Genomic DNA, 19,749 nt, shown 5'->3' with positions numbered 1-19,749 from the left:
GCAGACTGCTGTCAAACTGTTTCACCACAGTGACATCTTCACATGGTTTTTTATCTATTTCAGCTGCTACTTTTACCGACTTTCAAAAACTATCTGAACTGAATCAAACATTTACAGGCAGGTATGCACAGTCACTAAAACTATCCTGCTGTTTTTGTAACACCACAATCTGACTGCTTCAAGAAAGGTCCATGCCTTTATTGTAAAGAATTTCTATTTTTACAGCACTGCTCGGTATTGATGCTTTATCACTGCTAGGTCTGCAAAAGCGCAAATGTTTTTAGAAAATGTGTTGCCAGTTGGAATGAAGGTAAAGTTGCTGGACTTAAATTTTTGGAAAAACATGAGTTTCTGAGCCAGTTTATTACTTCTTCTGAGTGCTGTGGCTAAAATTTAATTAGTTGGATTACTTCTACCAACATGTCTCTGTTCAACAACAAACATTCTGTAGTACACTTGGCTATAGCAATTTGAAGATATGTAGATGCACTGAAGAATTGTTAGGCAGAAAGTCCTACCGCACCATTCTAAATGGTAATCTGCAGTGCTGTAAAAAAAAGTGGCTGGACCACATGCATAAATCTATAACTTGCTTGATAACCATTAAACATTTATTTACAAAGACAATATACAAGACAGCAAAACAGTTTAATAACTTTATTAAAAACATTTGTTTATTTCAGTTTATAGAAGCGTCACACTTACATTGATAACAAAACAAGTAAAATAAAATACCTATTAAATGTGCACCTAGGTAATAACTGTTTTGGTTATTTCTAGGAATGCAAAGGTCTGGTGACATTGTATTACCAACATTCAAGTCACATTATATGCCCTCAAAACCTGTTTTTGAAAGCAACAAACAACATATCTTCAAAATAAAACATTAACAACATACAGTGCAATTATAACAAGGAAACTGGGAGTCATTTAAACATGGTTTTGTGAAACAAGTGCTGAAATTTGGTACTTTTACAGTTGATCAGGAAAATAGTAAATTATTGGAAATGTACCTTTTTTCGGCTAACGTGTAGCCAACTGATATCCACATTACTTCTGCAATATTTAAATATCTCCCATATTTCAGTGTACTACATCATTTGTGCTTAGTTTTACAATGCATACTTCAAGTATTATTGGGCTCCAAATACCAGAATATCCCATAATCAAGACTAAGCTATGCTGAACAATTTCATTATTATAAATACTGGTAAATATTACTGCATTTTTTACATGTTCTAAAGATGTACGGAGTTATACAATTAACATATGGTAGATTTAAGTCCAGAGGCTTTAGTTAAAAAAAAAGTAGTTAAAAAAAAAATAAAATAAAAATCAGGCAAAAACATTTTATATAGAGAGGCAGTGAAGTGAGCTGTCTCATCTGACAAAAGTTTTATATTTTTGTTTATATAGTCCTAAGATGTACTCATAGCGGTCACATAGCATATTCCTGTATGGCAAGAGAGAAGACCTGATTTGTCTCTGCTGCAGTTCAGTAACACTTATAGGTCTCTCTACCTCCACCTGTGACTGGACAGTAAAAGGAGCGGCATGCAGCAGCCTGATGAGCTCATCTCTATGTGACTTTGCTCATCATCATATTCCCTAAAGCACAACTAAATGCTGCTTCTACCTACCCCAGTTTGAATTCTGATGTACAAGGACTATAGATTGTTAATAACAACTCAACTTCAGTTACTTTTGCCGTTTGGCCGCTTGTATATATAATATATATATAAAACTGCATCTACTGCCTCATTAGTACTGTAAAAGTGGAACAAGCTGCCACTGCCATGTCTATGTGGCAATAAGATGTCTTTCAAAAATCACATTGGCCTAAATAAGCCCTTTGGCCAGTACTGTCACAAGTAACTAACTGCAATTTTAATGGTATTTTAAACTGGTCATTATCATCTACCCGAAAGGTTGTCTGTAATTATATTGCCTGCTTTATTTTAATATTTAATTTTTTTATGTATTTCTAAAACCTAACAAATTTTTTAGAAAATAAATTGGTTATGGATAAGAAAATAGTAAATTGGTATTTGATTTTGGAATGTTAAAGGATTTTCTTTTTGAAATGAACTCTGTATTGTAGCTAGCATACACTTCCATTTTATATTACAGACACCTGGTTGTGGTCTCTTCACCATTTAGCGAGTTGAGCTCATCTGGCATTTGGTTTGATTCCACCCAACAAGGAATGTATTACTGTGACAAGGGTTCCACTTTCCACAGAACCCATGTAGGGAATGTGCTTCTACTTGTGTGGTCCTTTTATCCATCACTTTTGTATGACCAACAATGGTACACAATCTGTAGACTATACTCAGTTTTGGGCAAGTCATATTTTTCAGTTGTTGAGAAAAATAATGTTCCAATATATTATTTTTATGATAAGGAAGTCACCCCCTTCTTTGGGTCCAATATTAGATGGCTATGTAGAAAACATTACATTACAGTATACATGTTGAATTGTAAGGGTTTTTTGTGCACAAGGGTTAACTTGACATGTTTACTTCAATTTCTACACTACACTAAGTCTATGAAAATACTCAAAATATGATTATTTATGTTGTTTCTAATTTGACAACTAAAAATAAACCATTGCAAAAATATATAGCATATTACTTATTTACAGCATATATACATATAAACAAACAAACAAACAACTCTGAACCAAGAATATCCAATGCATAGAGTTATAACTTTCACATTGTGCGACTATGTATCATGATAAGCAATCCCCACTTGCTGGTGGCAATTTGATATAATTACAATATTGAAATAATGTTACACATTAGCCTGATATGTTTTATATGACCAATACATGATGGATAGAATTGTGTCATTTCCTATTTTAGTCTATGGTGCTTTACATAGTTGATCTAATCGTGCCATTATTAATAATGTTTCATTCAATCTATGGCAGGATAAAATACATTTTGTGTGCATATAAAATGATACAGCTTTTTAATATGTAAAGACCAATTTAATCATTAAATCATTAGTTTTTTTTGAGATTGGAACAGTAATCTATTCATCAGTTCACAAGGATAAAAATAAAACAATACATTTAAACATGTCACAGATTAGGTATTACATGTTGAAGCCACAGAGACTAGCTGCAGCTCAGTATGAAAAAAAGTGCACTCACAATAATGTGCTGTTTTCTGCACAAAAAATACAGTATTGCGTTGAATGTGCTTAAGGAAAGAACCTCAAAAGTGTTCACGAACAACAATGACACTACTAGCACTATTTTCTACTAACTAGACACTGCACTAAAGCTTAAAAACTAAACATGTAGCCCCCTGTGAGAGTGACACAACGTACTCGCACAAATATACATCATGTGCATCTACGTAACTTCTAAAATCCTCTACACATCCCTAATTCATTAAAAGGTGTACTCTACAAAACCATTTAAACTGTTATTTTCCCCACTAATTTTTATTTAATATTTGTATAAAGTCACTTTTCTGGGCATACATGGATAGACTTTTTATTCATATGAAGGAAATATTTTTTACGGATTACAGAGCAGCATAATCACACAGCAAAGTGTCTTTTGTGATTCTAGTCATTTTCTTTCAAATGATCTTCCATGTGATGTCCCTGTCTTTCTTTTAATCTTCCACATAAGTATATGTCATTCTCACTGAAGTTCTGTCCTAGTACCTGCGTTAATACAGCTATCCATAAAGGGAACAGAACACCTAGTAAGAGAGTTGCCAATGCTCATCTGGATTTCTGTATTGCTAAGGCTATGTACACATGTAAAATTACTGTTGCTGGAATGTGATCATTTCCAGTGACAGGTGAAGGTATAAGCACTCTACACGCTGCATTTTTCTGTTCAGTGATGAAAGGAGGAAAAAATGAGTGGCAACCCATAGTGCTTTCCCACATAGGAGTAAAAACAGCAGCCGTTCCTGAGTGGTCTTTATTGAACCACCAAGAAGGATTGATGAACAACTGCTTAAAGATGTCAGAGTTTTGGGCGACAATGATTTGACATTTGTATGCAGCCCAAGACTGTCATGATTTTTCTTCTTGATTCTGCCAACGTATCAGTTCAGTCTAAAAAGCAAACAATCACTGCAAACACATTGAGAGGTACAATGTTAAGCATTTCCAATTTGCTTATTTTGGATTAGGAAAAAAATCATTACTGCTGATTTGTTGCAAGCAACTTTCAACTACTTGCAAATATTGGGCCATATATGGAGGCCGTTATCTTCTCAAACCAAACCTCAATCAGTTTGGTAAAGATGTATGGGGCTCAGCAATAATCACATTTGAATGGATCATTGCCTACCTTGTTGGATTAGTACTGCATTTGAAACACTTATATAACTAGCAGCTGATGGTTACAGAGTACCAAACTGCCCTACTTTACTTTTCTAATATCATAAAGACAGATATATCATTTTAAAAACATGTGCCATTGTTCAGTTTTTAATAAATACGCCTAAATAACTTCCAACAAACAAAAATCTATTACAACAAAAACCAACTACAAAGTTGTGTACCCCAAGAGTATAGCCATCTAATAAACTGACACAGGAAAGCTCTAAAACACTCAATACTAAACAATCATAGCAGCACTGTACACCTAGCAATAAAAAACAAATGCAGCATATGTAATCTTTCTTGGTAAGCACACAATTCCTGGTCAATGTATTTCTATATATTAAAAAAAATGTGAGGAGCTGTTGAGTCCTTTCATTTGAAAGTAAAATCAATGCTGCTGGAAGTTTTTTTTTTATTTGTGAGAAAAATATCTCTAGGTGTCATTAATCTGAGGTAGAGACATGTAAGACACCTTTCAATGGTATTTCAATGCACTTCAAATGTATTTCAATGCAATGAACAATAAATGTTCCTATACTCCTATACGTTTTAGATGGATTAAATTATTATTACTTCTATGGACCCATATCCTCAGTCCACAACAGATGGATGGCTTAACCATGGATTTTTTTATCAGTAGAATTTGCTCAAGAAGTTCAATTGAATGAATGCAAAGTGTCATCTGCTGTGCGGTATAGTGTAAAACATTTATTATAGATAGGTAAATTAATGACCAGGGTAGAACTACACTTGTTTTTAACTACTAAATGTCTAAATATGTCCAAATATGTATATAGCATATCTTAAAAACACATCATTTTATTTGGTTGTCTAAAGTAGATTCACAATTTAACTGGTTGGTTCCCTGGTCAAACAGTTTGAAGTAACCCTCTACAATAAAATAAAATAACTGTCGAAAGTACAACTTTATGATTATACACATGACTAAATCATTCACTAGCAATTCATGTACTAAAACTAGTCAACTGTTTGTAAAATGTGATATAGAAGTAAAATGTGATTATATCTCACAGATTCATGCCAATTCTACAGTAGAGGTACCCCAAATTCAATCTCACTGTATTAGAGAATTCCAGGAAACAAAGGACTACTCCATTAAAAAAGTAAATATAGAAAAGGTGTGAAACACTAGTTCTATTAACAAGTATTCAATTTTTAAGGACACAGTGTAAAAAAATTTAAAAATGTGTAATGACAGTGATGATATTGGTGGGATACATTGCAGTCATCTACAACAATGTAAGTGTAATACATAAACACTCTCCAGGAGCAGAATCAATGTGTATAGGTTAAAAAAGTAAAACTAATGAAAAATAGCAATGACACGGTGATTAAAAAAAATAGACTGTAACATATGCCGGCTTTCCTCCTGAAATGATTGTGCCTTTATCTGTGGTGATAGAGGTAAGCAGCCACTATGTAGTCATTCTTAGTTTCCATTTTCTTTTCCTCCTCCATGAGCCCAGTCGTAGATTACGAGGGGAATACTTACTAGGGAGAACAGCAAACCCAGGGCGAGGAAACCAAATGCCTGTAAGAGAAGGTAGGATATGTCAATAAATAGGTGTTACAGTCTGCTGACTTCCACCTGATGGTTGAATGCTGGGCTGCTCTAAATGGGCAAAATTCCAGAGCTTCTTTGCTCATTTCCATTCCTATAGGCCAGTATGGCAGCCCTTCAAAATGATGGACCAAAAGCAATGTATAAAGGTAAGGGCATGCTTTTGCACCACCTATAGGGGTGTGAGCTTTGCCTGTTCAGAACAACCTAATGTTGAGAATCAAGCCTTGTACAGACGTCACACGGATGTCAGAATGTCACTGGAAATGGTCTTTTGTGATTGTTTCCAATGACGGATGAATGAGTACTGTACACATAGAGTCAATAAAGAGAACAGAGGAGAGAACGACCCTTTAAAGTAACATTCTCTTTAAACACAGCTTTTCTATGAATTGTAACATTACTGTGACTTGTGAAAATAATTTCTTAGTATCATATTCAAAATGAATTGAATTTGTTTAGCAACTGAATGCTAGCGACATGCCTGTTTGTAAAATGGACTGCAGAATTGACTAAGCCTTTTGTAGATATGGTTTCTTGTCAATTGTTGGAATTTTGCTCAAATGCAAATATATTCATTTGAATGGCAAATGCGGCCTCTGAACTACCATATGTACTGCTCGATGAATTGCAATGGCATTTTGCCGACTTGCATTTGACATGTGCTCCAAATTCAAACACATTAAAACAAGTCAGGTATCATGGGACATATTTAACACTTTAATTGTGTCATGGACACATCTAGTAATAGTAAAAAGCAAACTTACACCTAATCTTTTAGTAGACATTGAGTCATTTCCACTGGTAATTTTCAGGTATAAGGAAGATGGAAGAATAAAGATCAGCATGTTGGCAGATGTTGCACCTGTGAAACATAGCAGGACATAGGTATTATATGCATTGTAAAACGGTGTCATTTTAAAGCTAATTTACTAAAAGAATAGAAAAAAAAGTGTTAATATTCAGCAATCATGTGATAAGCACATTCCTGATCACTTTATGATATAGATAGGGCTACAAATCTCTATCTTCCCAGGTTTTGTCTTCAATATACCCACATAACTTGGAAAGTATATTCGGAGGAAGATACCTACACCGTTTTCATAATCCATAGTGAGAACCCCATGTTAATCTAATCTCAATATTACATTAAGTCTGGTTATGGTAACTTAATGAATATTTTAGCTACAGTTATTTTACCTAATATAGTAGACACCTAGGTAAATGTGTATGTAAAATGTAGTATGCCACCTATATTAAAATAACTGTAAAATAATTAAAATCCCATTGAAGGCCACCTTGAACCTTACCCAAAATTCAAAACCTTTTACTGGATTTACTAAGACCATTTACAGCCGATTAACATTTTTCTCTTAGACACTGCACTTACCTACTGCACCAAATATATCCTTCATTGATGGTATAAATATAACAAGTAGATCAATTACTGATAGAAGTACAATTGTCACTAATAAATGCTGCCAAAAACTATACTTTGTCTTCCGAGCAAGTTCAAATAATGAAGAACGAACCTTTAAAGAAAAGACAAAAAAATTTGTTTGCATGTATTTTTTTTACAATAACATGTAACAAAAACATATCAACCACACACATGTAAATAATTATAATAAAGAAAATAAATGACTGAAAATGCAATAAACTATAATAAAATGTAACATTGCCTATGTTTTAAGTGCAGACTTTAGTCAATTGTTTCTCTTGAGAGAAGATACTGCTCGTTCTTAAAGACATTCTATATTGTGGACCTGGAAAGCTTTAGTGCTTTCATCCACATTCATAAATTTCATTAATACTTTAATTTATTTACTTTAGATTTGTACTATGGAGAATGTTAGCATTAAATGCTCATATAATACATGATCGTATATGCCCATATATAGTAGAGTTTTCAGTGGCATTTTTTCTATTTAGCCTTATCCATTAAAAAATAAATAAATATCATCAAAAAAGTGCATAATATGTGTAAATAAACAGGAAGAATTTATGTTTACTTACAGTGAAAAATAACACTGGAACAGTGAGAATAACTGCAGTAATAACAGCCAACCGTACAGTTAAGATGAGAATATCTTTCTGATTGTTGTATGTGCTGAGAAGCTCTGAATGTACTTTATCTACAAGAATCAAATAATAAGAATGTTACTAATAACAAAAAAAATACAAAATGTAGCACAAAAAACACATTATGGTTATTTTTATTTTCATCATGAACAAAATGTTCCTAAGGTGAAGAGTATCCAAAGTTTAAATGGAATATTCATCTGCCATAGGGGTTCAATGAAATTTGAATAAAAGATTGGGTATGGTGAACTTCCTTTGATGGTTTTTATTACACACCAAACCCAAACCTAGCTTGTTTATTAAGGATCCATTTTGGAGCAGCTGTATGACAGCAGTCATTAGGCCCAATGATTTTTCTGTATGGTCACATATCTTTTATTATTATTACACAGTTTTTATATAGTGCCGACATATTACACAGCGCTTTACAAAGTCTATAGTCATTTCACTAGCTGCCCCTCAATGGGGCTCACAATCTAATGTCCTTACCACCGTCATATGTCATTAAAACAGTCTAAGCTCAATTTTGGGGGAAGCCAATTAACCTAACCGCATGTTTTTGAAATCTGGGAGGAAACCTTAGAACCTGGAGGAGAGAACTGCAAACTCCATGCAGATCGTGTCCTGGCCGAGATCTGCACCTGGGACCTAGTGCTGCAAAGGCCAGAGTGCTAGCCACTGAGCCACCATATATCTTATAAATAATAGTAATTGATTTTCCAGAACACGTGCACCATGTTGAAAATACTGTTCCTATATTCCTAAATGGTAATACCGTTTATCTAAAATTTTTGTTTTGCAGTTTGTAAATGCCAGAACCAAGTTAAATGGCTACAAAGGCTTTCACTAATAGGAGGCTCTAAACATCACTGAACCCTTATGGGACATTTTAGAGTGCAGGATTTCAAGTAGATTTTCATTTCAAGTCCAACAAGGATCCAAGATGCTTTAAGTTATCAAGTCCTTGCTATTATTATCGTTAGTTGTTTCTGTTCGTTTTCCGGACCCTTGTAACTAAACCTCCACAAATTTAAACATGGGCAACTAAAGGGTAATGCATTCACTAGCACAAACACTGTTCTGATTCAAATGCCATCCTGATTAGATACATTAGAGAATAAAAGAAAGCTTGCACAATATAAAATCATGTAACCTGAGGCAGCAGTCTTCCCTAGATGCTTAGTGACAAAGCTGAAAAATTAGGCTGCTCTGCTTTTTTTTTAAAGCAACAAATTAGGCTGAGTGATGAAATTGGTACATAGCTCTAAGAAACAATGCCAACATTTTCTTTTTTCTAATCTTTTTTTATTATTGTTGGGTTAAGATGTTCTACAGTACCTACCGTAAAAGGTCAAATATCCAAAAACGGCAGTCACGAGATACATAATAAACATTGCAAAAAATGATAAATAGGAGACCAGCTGCATTTTCTTCTGAGAACGACTAGAAAACAAAACATATACATTTATATAAGTCATTTCACATTAGTATTTTATGTCAAGTTTTGCAAACTATATGAATATGTTTGTTCTTTATGTTAATAGGGATTTTTGTTTTTAAAGGTTTTTTTTCTCTGCTTTCTTTAAACACTTAAGTAGGTGCAAGAAAATTTATAAAGCATTGATTTATTTTTTTGAAAATCTGTTTTTCTTTAACATGATAGTGATCATTTGGGTACAATGATCAAATCTTTGGACTTTTTCCTACAGAACTGGACATTGTTGAAAAAGGTTTACATTATGCAGGAACATCTCATTGACCAATTTTGCAATAGTATTTTTTTGGTCAAGTCACTCTGATGTATATGTTTGTTTACAGGTATTCTGAAAGTACCTAGCATTGCTTTTTCTTTCTGACTTCAGTTCATAGTTTTCCTAATTGCTCATACATGCATACAAAATATATACATATAACATTTTTACATTATGATGTGAACATGGTTTGTATATTAGTAATAGATGTTGTACAGAAGCAGATTTGCATGTCATTTTCTAACAATATAACAACACATCAAAACAGTTCATTTCTCCAAATATGTGATTTTAAGTTTCTATTATTTTAAACTCCAAAACATGTTAGAAAGGGGGCCCATCACAAAAAAAATGTTTCCATTCAAATAACTGAAAAAGGTGGAAAGATAAGTGTAACAAACTTATTTCCATTATTTTAAAATTATGCATTTTTTAACTCCTGCTGGGATGATACAAATAAATAAAGATAAGCTTCACTCTTACTCTCTTAGTTCACTGTATATGGGAAGGACAGACGGATGACACACAAATGCAAATGCTAGTGTCGGCAGTGCATACGCAGTCTGTAGATGGAAAAAAAGACACACGTAATTAGAATACATTGCATTCTAAAAATGGCCATCGCTTCAAATGCCAAATGCATTTGCAGAAAAGGCTTGCCTAATCATATGACAACACAAATGGATAGAACACTTTTTACAATGCAGAATACATTGTAATGGATGAGAATGAAGAAGGCCAGAATAAAATCAAATGGGATAGACCAAAATCATAGCATTTAAGGATTTCTAATAGTCAATAGTTTTTTTCTTTGGATGTGTTTGTTCACAAAAATGTTCCAAGTTCCAGAGATGAATATTCATCACTCAATATTTGATAATAGGGTGACCAATTAAAGTGCAAGCTGGTCTGTACTATGACTGTACTGAATCTACTAACACAGTGTGTGCCCATTTTAAACTGTCATCAGAGTGAGCAAAAACCCTCCACTGGTGACACCTGTTCCCATAAAAAACTCACGAATATAGAATTTACATTCATTTTGGGATGATTTGTTCTCATTTCCTTTTCCAACTCCAGGACATAAAGAGAAATGACTTACAAAACAAATGACAAAAATAAAAAGTTTAATAAAATATAGAGATTTTATTAATTGGGCCTGATTTATTAAAGCACCCCAAGTCTAGAGAGCATACACCTTCATCCGTGAAGTTGGGTGATCCAGCAAACCTGGAATGGATCGGGTCCAGGATTCAAAACAATTGCTAGCAATTAGCAAATGATTAGCAAAGGACTGGCTAATCTTGCTAAAAGAAGAAATCTATTCCAGGTTTGCTGGATCATCAGCTTCACTGATGAAAGTGTATCCTCTCTCAAGCCTTGAAGAACCTTAATAAATTAGACCCATTGAGTTTGCTTACAGTACGGAAAATAAGTCAAATATATTAAAAAAATTAAAATATAAGAAAATCCAGTACTAAAACCTTACCTTAGAATTAAATGTAAAATACTTTGGTCTACACATGTCCTCACTTGTTGTGTTGTGTAACGTACTTGAGGTTCCATTTATGATTTCTTGGGGGCATGGGATTTTAAATTTGTTGTAGACTACCTATAACACAACATAAGATCCTAAACATCTCAGAACAAATGGTAACCTTAATGTAACATACTATAAACAGAACACTATTTTTATAACTTACCACAACAAGGAAAAAAAACATACACGTCAAAGAGAAACCACTTGTGTAGCCTAGGTAACCTGTAAAGGTCAGAGAAAAAAATGTTTTTTATTTAAGAAGAATGTCATTAAAAATATAGTTACTAGACTTACTGAGGATCTGATGGACAAAATAGATTGATTTTCATACTTTGCAGTCAGTATTTGCTGCAGTTGTATTAATCTTTGTCTCCTGTAGGTGGTGCCCCATATATATGCCTGCTTTTAAGGTCATTGCTAAGCAACCAGTTACCAGCAGAACTGCCTTGCATACATGTACAATAAATATTCAGAAATAAATTCCCATTAAAGTTATGTACATATTGTATGCCCATAGTTGTATTCTGCCCATGATAATATTTAATATATGTCAAGACCATTATTACAGTTCTGGGGTTTGCAATTGATGTTTTTCAGGACCTAAGGAGCTGCTTTCATAAATTGTTCTAATATATACACTGTATGTCTGATTTTTTTTCAGGTTGGTAAAAAAAAAAAAAAAAAAATCACTTCTAGCCTGGTAACTACAAAACATTTTGAATATTTAGTAATAATGCTGGTCATGGTCAATGCCAAACTGCTGGTCAAGGTCAGAATCAAACCTTTCCAAGGACATCCTAATATTGCTGGTGATCCAGGATGCAGTTAGTTACATTGTAATCTCAATGTGTCAGCACAGTAAAGAATTTTCATTGTATTGGCCAAAGATCTGTCAGCTCTTGGCAGGGGCTAAAGGACACTATCCATTTATTTTAGTATTTATTACAATGGGGAAGGATTACAGCCTCACAATTTTAACACAATCTAGATCTCTGATAAAAATCTATCTACATAGCAATAATGGTTTAATTAGACAGAAATTGATAGAAGTCAAAAGTCAAAGAGTCAAAAACAGCATTAAAAGCCTTACAACCTTAACTTTGGCTGAAAATACATAATTTTAACAATAATTGACTTGGCATGAGACTATTTTCAAATGTTTTTTTAAGCTATATATTTTGAATAATTTGGTACATTTTGAGGATAACCGTATTCAATTGGGTGAAAACTTTCAATTAATTTACAACCTATCATAAAATGTTCACAGTAAATGAAAGTTGACTTACGATGAATCTTCTATTCCCATGAGGAATTTAAGGACATTGGGTAATTCATTCTTAACTATAAACAGATAGCTGAGCATTGCTGTAAAAGAGAAAAAATGTAAATAATCTCAGTAAAGCCTCACTTATATTTATGAGCAGACATCTGGCTGTGTCTGTCCTGGTTGCTTTGCTAGAAATTGTTAGTGTAGCATTGTTGACTCATGACTTGAGTGCTACACATACATATTTTGGCCAAAATAGAAGCCAATGTCTAATAATTTTAGTATTTTACATAGTGAGTGAAAATGAAGGTGATCTTTATAAACGGTATGAAGTATGGCAAGTGATGGTTAGGGGCTGGATTGCAAGCATTGAACGTCTATCATTGAATTCGCTGTTTTCTGTATTTTAGCATGTTTACTAGTCCAAAAAAAACACAGCCTCACCTTATGCACAGCAGGTCTTAAGAGAGACTGCATCAACCATCCGACAAGAGCATGAAGCCAGAAGTTGTGTTATAAGACTGGCAAATCTGGCAAGCCTGAACGTTTATAAAAACTTAATGCTAATGAAGATTTGTTGTCTGTATAACAGATGCACAATACACATGCAGTTTCTTAGATTGCGAACTTCGCTTACCTGGAGCTACATTTAAGTGTCACAATGCATTAAAACAATTTGCATATAAGCGGTTTTGTTTCTAGATAAGTGAGTAAAAGTATATGGGAACTACCACATAATATGGTCATTACAGAATATTTCCTGTCTATTAACTATATATTTGTTGCTTCCTTTTTGTGCAGTAGCTTACATAATGCAACAGTCCCACAAGAACGTATTGTATACCTCGAGGACTGTAAAGCAGAGCATACATTTAAATAACTTGCTTTGAATTACATTCTTAGCTGACATAATTATTATAATGCAATTTATGTTGCCTGGCATAGCAGTGCTTTGAGAACATTAAAAACCATATGCTGTATTAGTATTTTAAAATATATATCAGACGTGCTTACCACCAACATTCTGAAGAGATGTTGATCCGAACACTAGAAACCTTCCTGGTGTGCCAAATACTTGCTCCCCCAGTTTCTCATATACCATACATCCTGGTTGAATGAAAAAAATGTAAATTATTCGGTTAGGCATCCACACAATCCTCTTTTTCAAAGCAAAACCAGCATTTTTGCAATGATATCTTGTTACCTAGGTATGAGGTTTTATTTTATTCATTGTGGTTGCAACAGGAAAAAGTTGTTTTGATGAAAAGAAATTTTAATGCACATGTTTATGTACAGTTTGGATGAAGTTTAGCCAAACTTAAGTCACATAAATACATATGTAGTCAGGCATCTATTTTCAGGAGGTAATTTACTAAAAGAGTTTAGGCAGCTCACTAAGCAAAGTGAACTATCACTCTACAAGGAGACTTTCAATTTGCTTAGTTATTGTGGGAGTTATATTTAAATAAATGAATTGCAAAAATATATTACATGTATACATATATAATATATTTAAGTACCATTGAACCTTTTTTAGCAGCATATCTATATTTATTATTAACATCTATATTTATTTACCCAAACATCAACCATCTGTTGTACAAAGCATCTATATTTTCTCATAAAACATTTATAGTGAGCTCTGGATTTCTAAATTTCAGAATATCACAGCAGCATTAAATTATCTACAAAAAATGGATCATGGAATTCTACTGGTATGGATAAAAGTGCTAAAAGAACCCTTGTGCTCCTGTGTAAATGGTATGCTTATATAACCATGTGGCTGCATTATTTATACCTCAACATATAATTATATGTAGTAAATATAACATATAAAGGTTACTTAACAACAACTGACCTATTCAAACATTATAAACATGAAATCTGTATATTGAAGAACTACCTGTTTCCTGGGAACATTTCAGTAGAAGGTTTATAGAATAGATTGACAGTAGAGTGACTGATATCAAAAGCAGCCTAGAATGAAAAAAAAAATATTTACATATTTTAAAAGCAAGAAATCAAACTTTAGTTATTTAAACTCTTCATCAGAATCAGAGGAAGAATATACCAACACGGTAATAATAAAACACTGAAGATCAGCAATTGTGGAAAGTATCCTGACTATTGCTACTTTGTTTCTTTGCCAAGATAATTTAATTTAAATGAAACACATCTGATTGGTTGAAAGCAACTACCTTTTTGCCAATACAGTACTTGCTAAACCTATTAGGGCAAAGTTTGCACAGTACAGCTAAAGCATAAAGGGGACTTAGTTCCATTATTTCCTATTACTAACTTCCATCATCTCTGGATAATTGCAGTATAAGGAAAAAAAACAGACTGACAAGAAAAGCATAATACCAAATGTTATTGAGGACTATTTTAAGTGAACCAAAATCATCTGACAATTGTTTGAAACATCTAGTGATGACCAGGGAATTAGAAACCAAGAATGTATCCTGTAAATGTCTTAATAAGGATCCTGTAGGTTAGGGTGTGAGTAAAGCAGAACTACAATACATTATATTCTAAAAAACTAAGGGTAATTAGAGTACATAAAGAAATTAATACCCTGTTTCCCCGATGATAAGACTTTAGGGTTATGTATTTACACTGTGATAGGACTATTGGATTTTGAAAAATGACATTTTGCCATTAAAACTTTACTTGCTAAATCGCCCTTTTATTTTCATCCTGCTATTCATCTGCCAGACTGATGTCTAGCTACCTGCTTAGCTCTATGTTAGCAGCCCTTTCATCAGTGCCCCAGTCAAATTCACATAAATGCCTTGCGGTATCAAAGTAAAATACATGTTACATGTCACAAGTGTATGCATGGGTATATGTGCAAATGTGTAAATGGGCCTCCTAAGCACATATACAGTATACCACAATATATCTGCATTATAGTGCACTACAACAAATGTATCCTCTTTCTGAGCCTACTGGAGTATAAGATAAAGGTTGCACAGTGCATGAAAATGTGACAAGCTGCAGTCCAATCTAGAAACATATGAAAAGCATGGTTAACCTGGCTCAAATAACTTGTATACACCTTTGAGTGAAATTGAATAGTTGATGTTTTACTGATTGGCGTTACAGGTACTATGGGCTTAATTTTGACCCTTCCTGTCTCACTTTCTGGGCAAACAACTAAATGGGGCTTTCTCTAGCATCATCATTGAAGCTTTTATCTAATAAAGCCCTGAGATCTACTCATCTGGTATGTATTAATTAAAGCTAGTTCAGCTCTTTAGGTCAAGGTGCATCTTGGTTAAGGAGTCACCCTTGTATACACTGGTTTGAGTTCTGTAATTGTCTGTTTTTATTGGTTGCTAATAAAAAATAAATATATATAAAAAAAAAAAAGGAGTCACCCTGACTTCTTGTGACGATTAAAGGCTGGTTACCTCACTTGTTACAATTTAACCATATAGGGCACAAACCAGCAGGTTGTTTCATTTCCTAGGATAAAATTGGAGGAAAACCTTGAATTGCAATATGGACAGCAATAAAACTGTAAATAAGAATTCCAACCCTCACCTATTATTCAAAAATGGTTTATTTGGTTTGATGAGTATGTAAATGTGTCTGAAAATAAACCTAAAATCCATCACCTTTACTTCTCCGATCTGTTTTTTAGACTAGGGTGTAAGCTCTGTATCAGTTTCTGGTGTGTAGTCACCTTCTGACCCTGGTTCTAAACATGGCTTGTACCTTGACCTCTGCTGACCCCAGTTGACCTGGATTAGGATTCATATTTGACATTAACTTTCAGTCTGCTGCCTGTTCTGGTTTTCTGAATGACCTTAGGATGTTGTCAACAGCTATGCACATTTCTCCAGTTTAGGTGGTTTATTTATAAAAGGGTAAACTGCCTATTTGCCAGAGAAAGTGCTATTCATTCTTTCAATAAAGCACTATTGTTCTTTACACCTCTTAAAAATAATGGTTTAACTAACAGTTGTGAGTGTCAAACAATGTCTACATTCATGTGAATTGATCTTCTGATTCCCATGATATAGGCATTATTACCACTCTAATCCCAGTTTTAGAAGCCTGGTTGCAAAGGAACTAAACCTTTTGCTTTCATATTATGTCCCTATTAAAATGGTGATCAGGTTTCTAAAACTGGAGATAAAAATAAGAGAACACTTGTCACACAGAGGATACACCTATGTTCTGGGATAGCCTTGGCTTTGTGTCTTCCATTCCTGCAGTGCTGGGCGGTCTCTGTAAACAGTAACATAGCAATGAAATATAGTTGTTGGTGATCATGTGTAGGCACTGCCCTGAAGATTCTTGGCTAATTTTGGGTGATGGATGAGCCCTATAAAAGATCTTGGTGGGGCATAGTAAAAGATATTTAGGATCTGGTATAAACTTACTTTAGTCATAAAGGAAACATAACTAGAAGTTTACACACATAGGATATGTTATGATATATACCTTTATACTGTACATACTGTATTATATTGTTTGACTGATGTGTCATTCACACTGTAAAAATCTTCTTACATTATTACAGTACAAACAGACCCACAAGAGCATGAGAATGCCGACAAATGAGCTTGTTTATAGCCTGACAATTTAATCTTGGTTACTTGCAAATCTCGTTAGCACTTTTCCTGATGGGTCTGGGATATACTGTACGTTTTTTCCCCACTGTAAAAACAGCTCTGTCCCGATATGACATTTTAGTGACCAGTGAATCACACCCTTCAAACCAATCAACATATATCCTTTTAGGTCAACACCATAATCTGGATTTTCCTCTCAAACACAAAGCTAAAGCTTTTTTGCCGTCTGTGTCTCTACAGTACACATCAAGGCTGTAAGGACAAAAATCACATAGCAGTTTGTGTTTAATAAGAGAACAAGATTAACAAAAAACAGGAAAATCAGAGACCTCATTTAATAAATTAAATGAGGTCTCTGATTTTCCTGTTTTTTGTTAATCTTGTTCTTGATCCAGCAAACATAATTTTTCTTAACCTTTTCAGATAAATATGTAATATGGTCACAGTTTTTTTTTTTAGATATGAGCACCCAGAGTTCAAAGCAACGTTATCTTATCACAGTATTATTTTTCTTTTTAATTATATGATGTAAATATTCTGTGATAATGCTGATAAAAATATTTCTCATTATTAAAATTGTTTATTTGATTTAGGCTAGAGGCAGGGTCCTTATTCGTCTGTCATTTGCAACCCCTATTTGATGTACAGCACTGTGTAATATGTTGGCGCTATATAAATCCTGTTTAGTAATAATAAAAATTACTGATTCAATTTAGCACAAACTGCAGCCTTACAACTAACTAGCAGCTAGTACATATAAATACATACTGATCACTAAATGTTAAGTTCTTTTTTTTTATAAAGAAAACTTTTAGTGAGATTTGATTGTGAATAACAATTTTGGTAACTAATAAGCCAGGGTTAAACTCTTCTACCTTGTATAATTAAATGAGAGTAAGTCCTGAAACTCTCTGAACAACTGCAAATGATCTGTAATACTAAGTAAACCTAACTGTGGTTAGGTGAAAAGTTCAGGGGGCAGTTCACCCAAAAAATGACCCAATCTCTTTTTGTAATTTACTATTACTTTTCACAAAAATAAATTATTATCCTTTCAATCTACTGGGATTACCCAGCAAAATTAAATTTTGGTCAAACACTACTGCAACAGGTTACAAATCCAGACAGGACTTTCTAGAACCCCGATTACATCTGCTGAAGACTGGGTTGGCTGGTTTATTATGTATTAAGCAAATGCATTTCAAAGCTGAATTGATTAATCCTGAACAATACAAATCACCTACACTTTCTGGAGCATTTGGGGTATATGAGGAAGTGTACAGAGCTGGAAAATACCAAGCAATCAAAAATACTGTGGGGAAAAAAAAAAAGAACTTGGCATTGATCCAGCAAACAGGCAGCCTCACAATTATCACCTGCTATTTAAACAGCATAATATATAATATAGATGTATATATCATATATCATCATAGATGACTATAGATGTGCTTAGCCCGAGACCTGGAAAATACCTATTTTCTGAATGGAATTAGCCCTTCACGGTGATGGGTGGGAGCACTGACCAAAAGTTAAGATTCAACGGTTCCTTTAAAATATCTGTATATACACAAGTTGAACTTTACAAAGATCTGTCCTCTAGACTTTCTTGTTTTAATGCCCTGTACTTAAAAGCAGTGCAGGAAAATAATATAACAAAACTTTTATTATTTAATAATTTTTTTACCGTTTAATTAATTGCTTTGTTCCCCAGTTTTATTGCACCAAAAGACATAAAAGGAAATAACAAATTAAATTAAACGGCTGCAAATGACTCATTTATTATTTCCTTTAAGGGTGAAATGCATACCTTTAGACAGAGCTGTAGCTGTTCTTTGCTGTGCAATATGTAGGAGGGCTATCACTGCTATCTAGTTCTAACCTATTCAATTTTTAGGACTACTTTATCAGAGATTAACCACTGGTTGGATAGTTTAATGTAACAGTTTGGAATTTTGTTACATTTGCATTATATTTACATATAAATTGCACTACATCTGTCAGATTCTGCAGTAGAGACAATAAATTAATTATAAGAGGGAGCAGGGTCTCCGGAGCTTGTAACTCCCTGTAGATTTATTAAATTGTCAGGCACTTTTCTAGTTACTGGATCTTGTTTTCAAGCATAAAGTGAAGGTGTTTTATTTTAGCTAAATACTTTTATAAAAGCCTGTTGTGTTATTTCAGAGAGACTGGAAACAGGCATATTTGTGAACTATTTACATAAGATTACAATAAAATAGATCATTTCTCTTAGTTCAAATATTCTTCAACACATGGGATAGAAAAGTATTTTGCCCAGGGATTAACCAGTGAGTGTTTTACTGAAATAGAAGCACTTAGGGAAGTGGGATCATATAAGCAAAACTGAATAAAAGATAACAGTATTCATAAATCCTACTTATCCCAGAATACACAAGACACCAAACAATTGGTAACATTGGAATGTTTCTCTAGATGACCCCTTTATTCATTATTTGTTTTTATTCCTGGTCTCACAAATGCTAAGTGAACAACACTGTGAAGTCAACAACAGTGGAAACGGCAGATATGATACTTCTAAACCAGGGCTGTCGAACTCTGGCCAG

The 19,749-nt window shown here is 33.7% G+C and overlaps 1 protein-coding gene across 1 annotated transcript in view; it reads right to left on the bottom strand.

The window, feature by feature from the left end:
* Positions 1-642: 642 nt before the first annotated feature.
* Positions 643-19,749, bottom strand: part of SLC38A1 (solute carrier family 38 member 1) — a 37,381-nt gene continuing 18,274 nt past the window's right edge. The window contains 11 exon segments of the mRNA XM_072401443.1: positions 643-5,911; positions 6,709-6,806; positions 7,332-7,473; positions 7,958-8,076; positions 9,366-9,466; positions 10,258-10,337; positions 11,264-11,386; positions 11,478-11,607; positions 12,601-12,679; positions 13,596-13,688; positions 14,485-14,558. Of these exon segments, the coding sequence (XP_072257544.1) occupies positions 5,810-5,911; positions 6,709-6,806; positions 7,332-7,473; positions 7,958-8,076; positions 9,366-9,466; positions 10,258-10,337; positions 11,264-11,386; positions 11,478-11,607; positions 12,601-12,679; positions 13,596-13,688; positions 14,485-14,558 (1,141 nt within the window). The 3' untranslated portion in view covers positions 643-5,809.

Source organism: Pyxicephalus adspersus, chromosome 2 (genome assembly GCF_032062135.1).
Source record: "Pyxicephalus adspersus chromosome 2, UCB_Pads_2.0, whole genome shotgun sequence".
NCBI lineage: Eukaryota > Metazoa > Chordata > Amphibia > Anura > Pyxicephalidae > Pyxicephalus > Pyxicephalus adspersus.
Note: the sequence above shows the minus strand (reverse complement) of the source record. Positions and strands in the feature narration are given on the sequence as shown.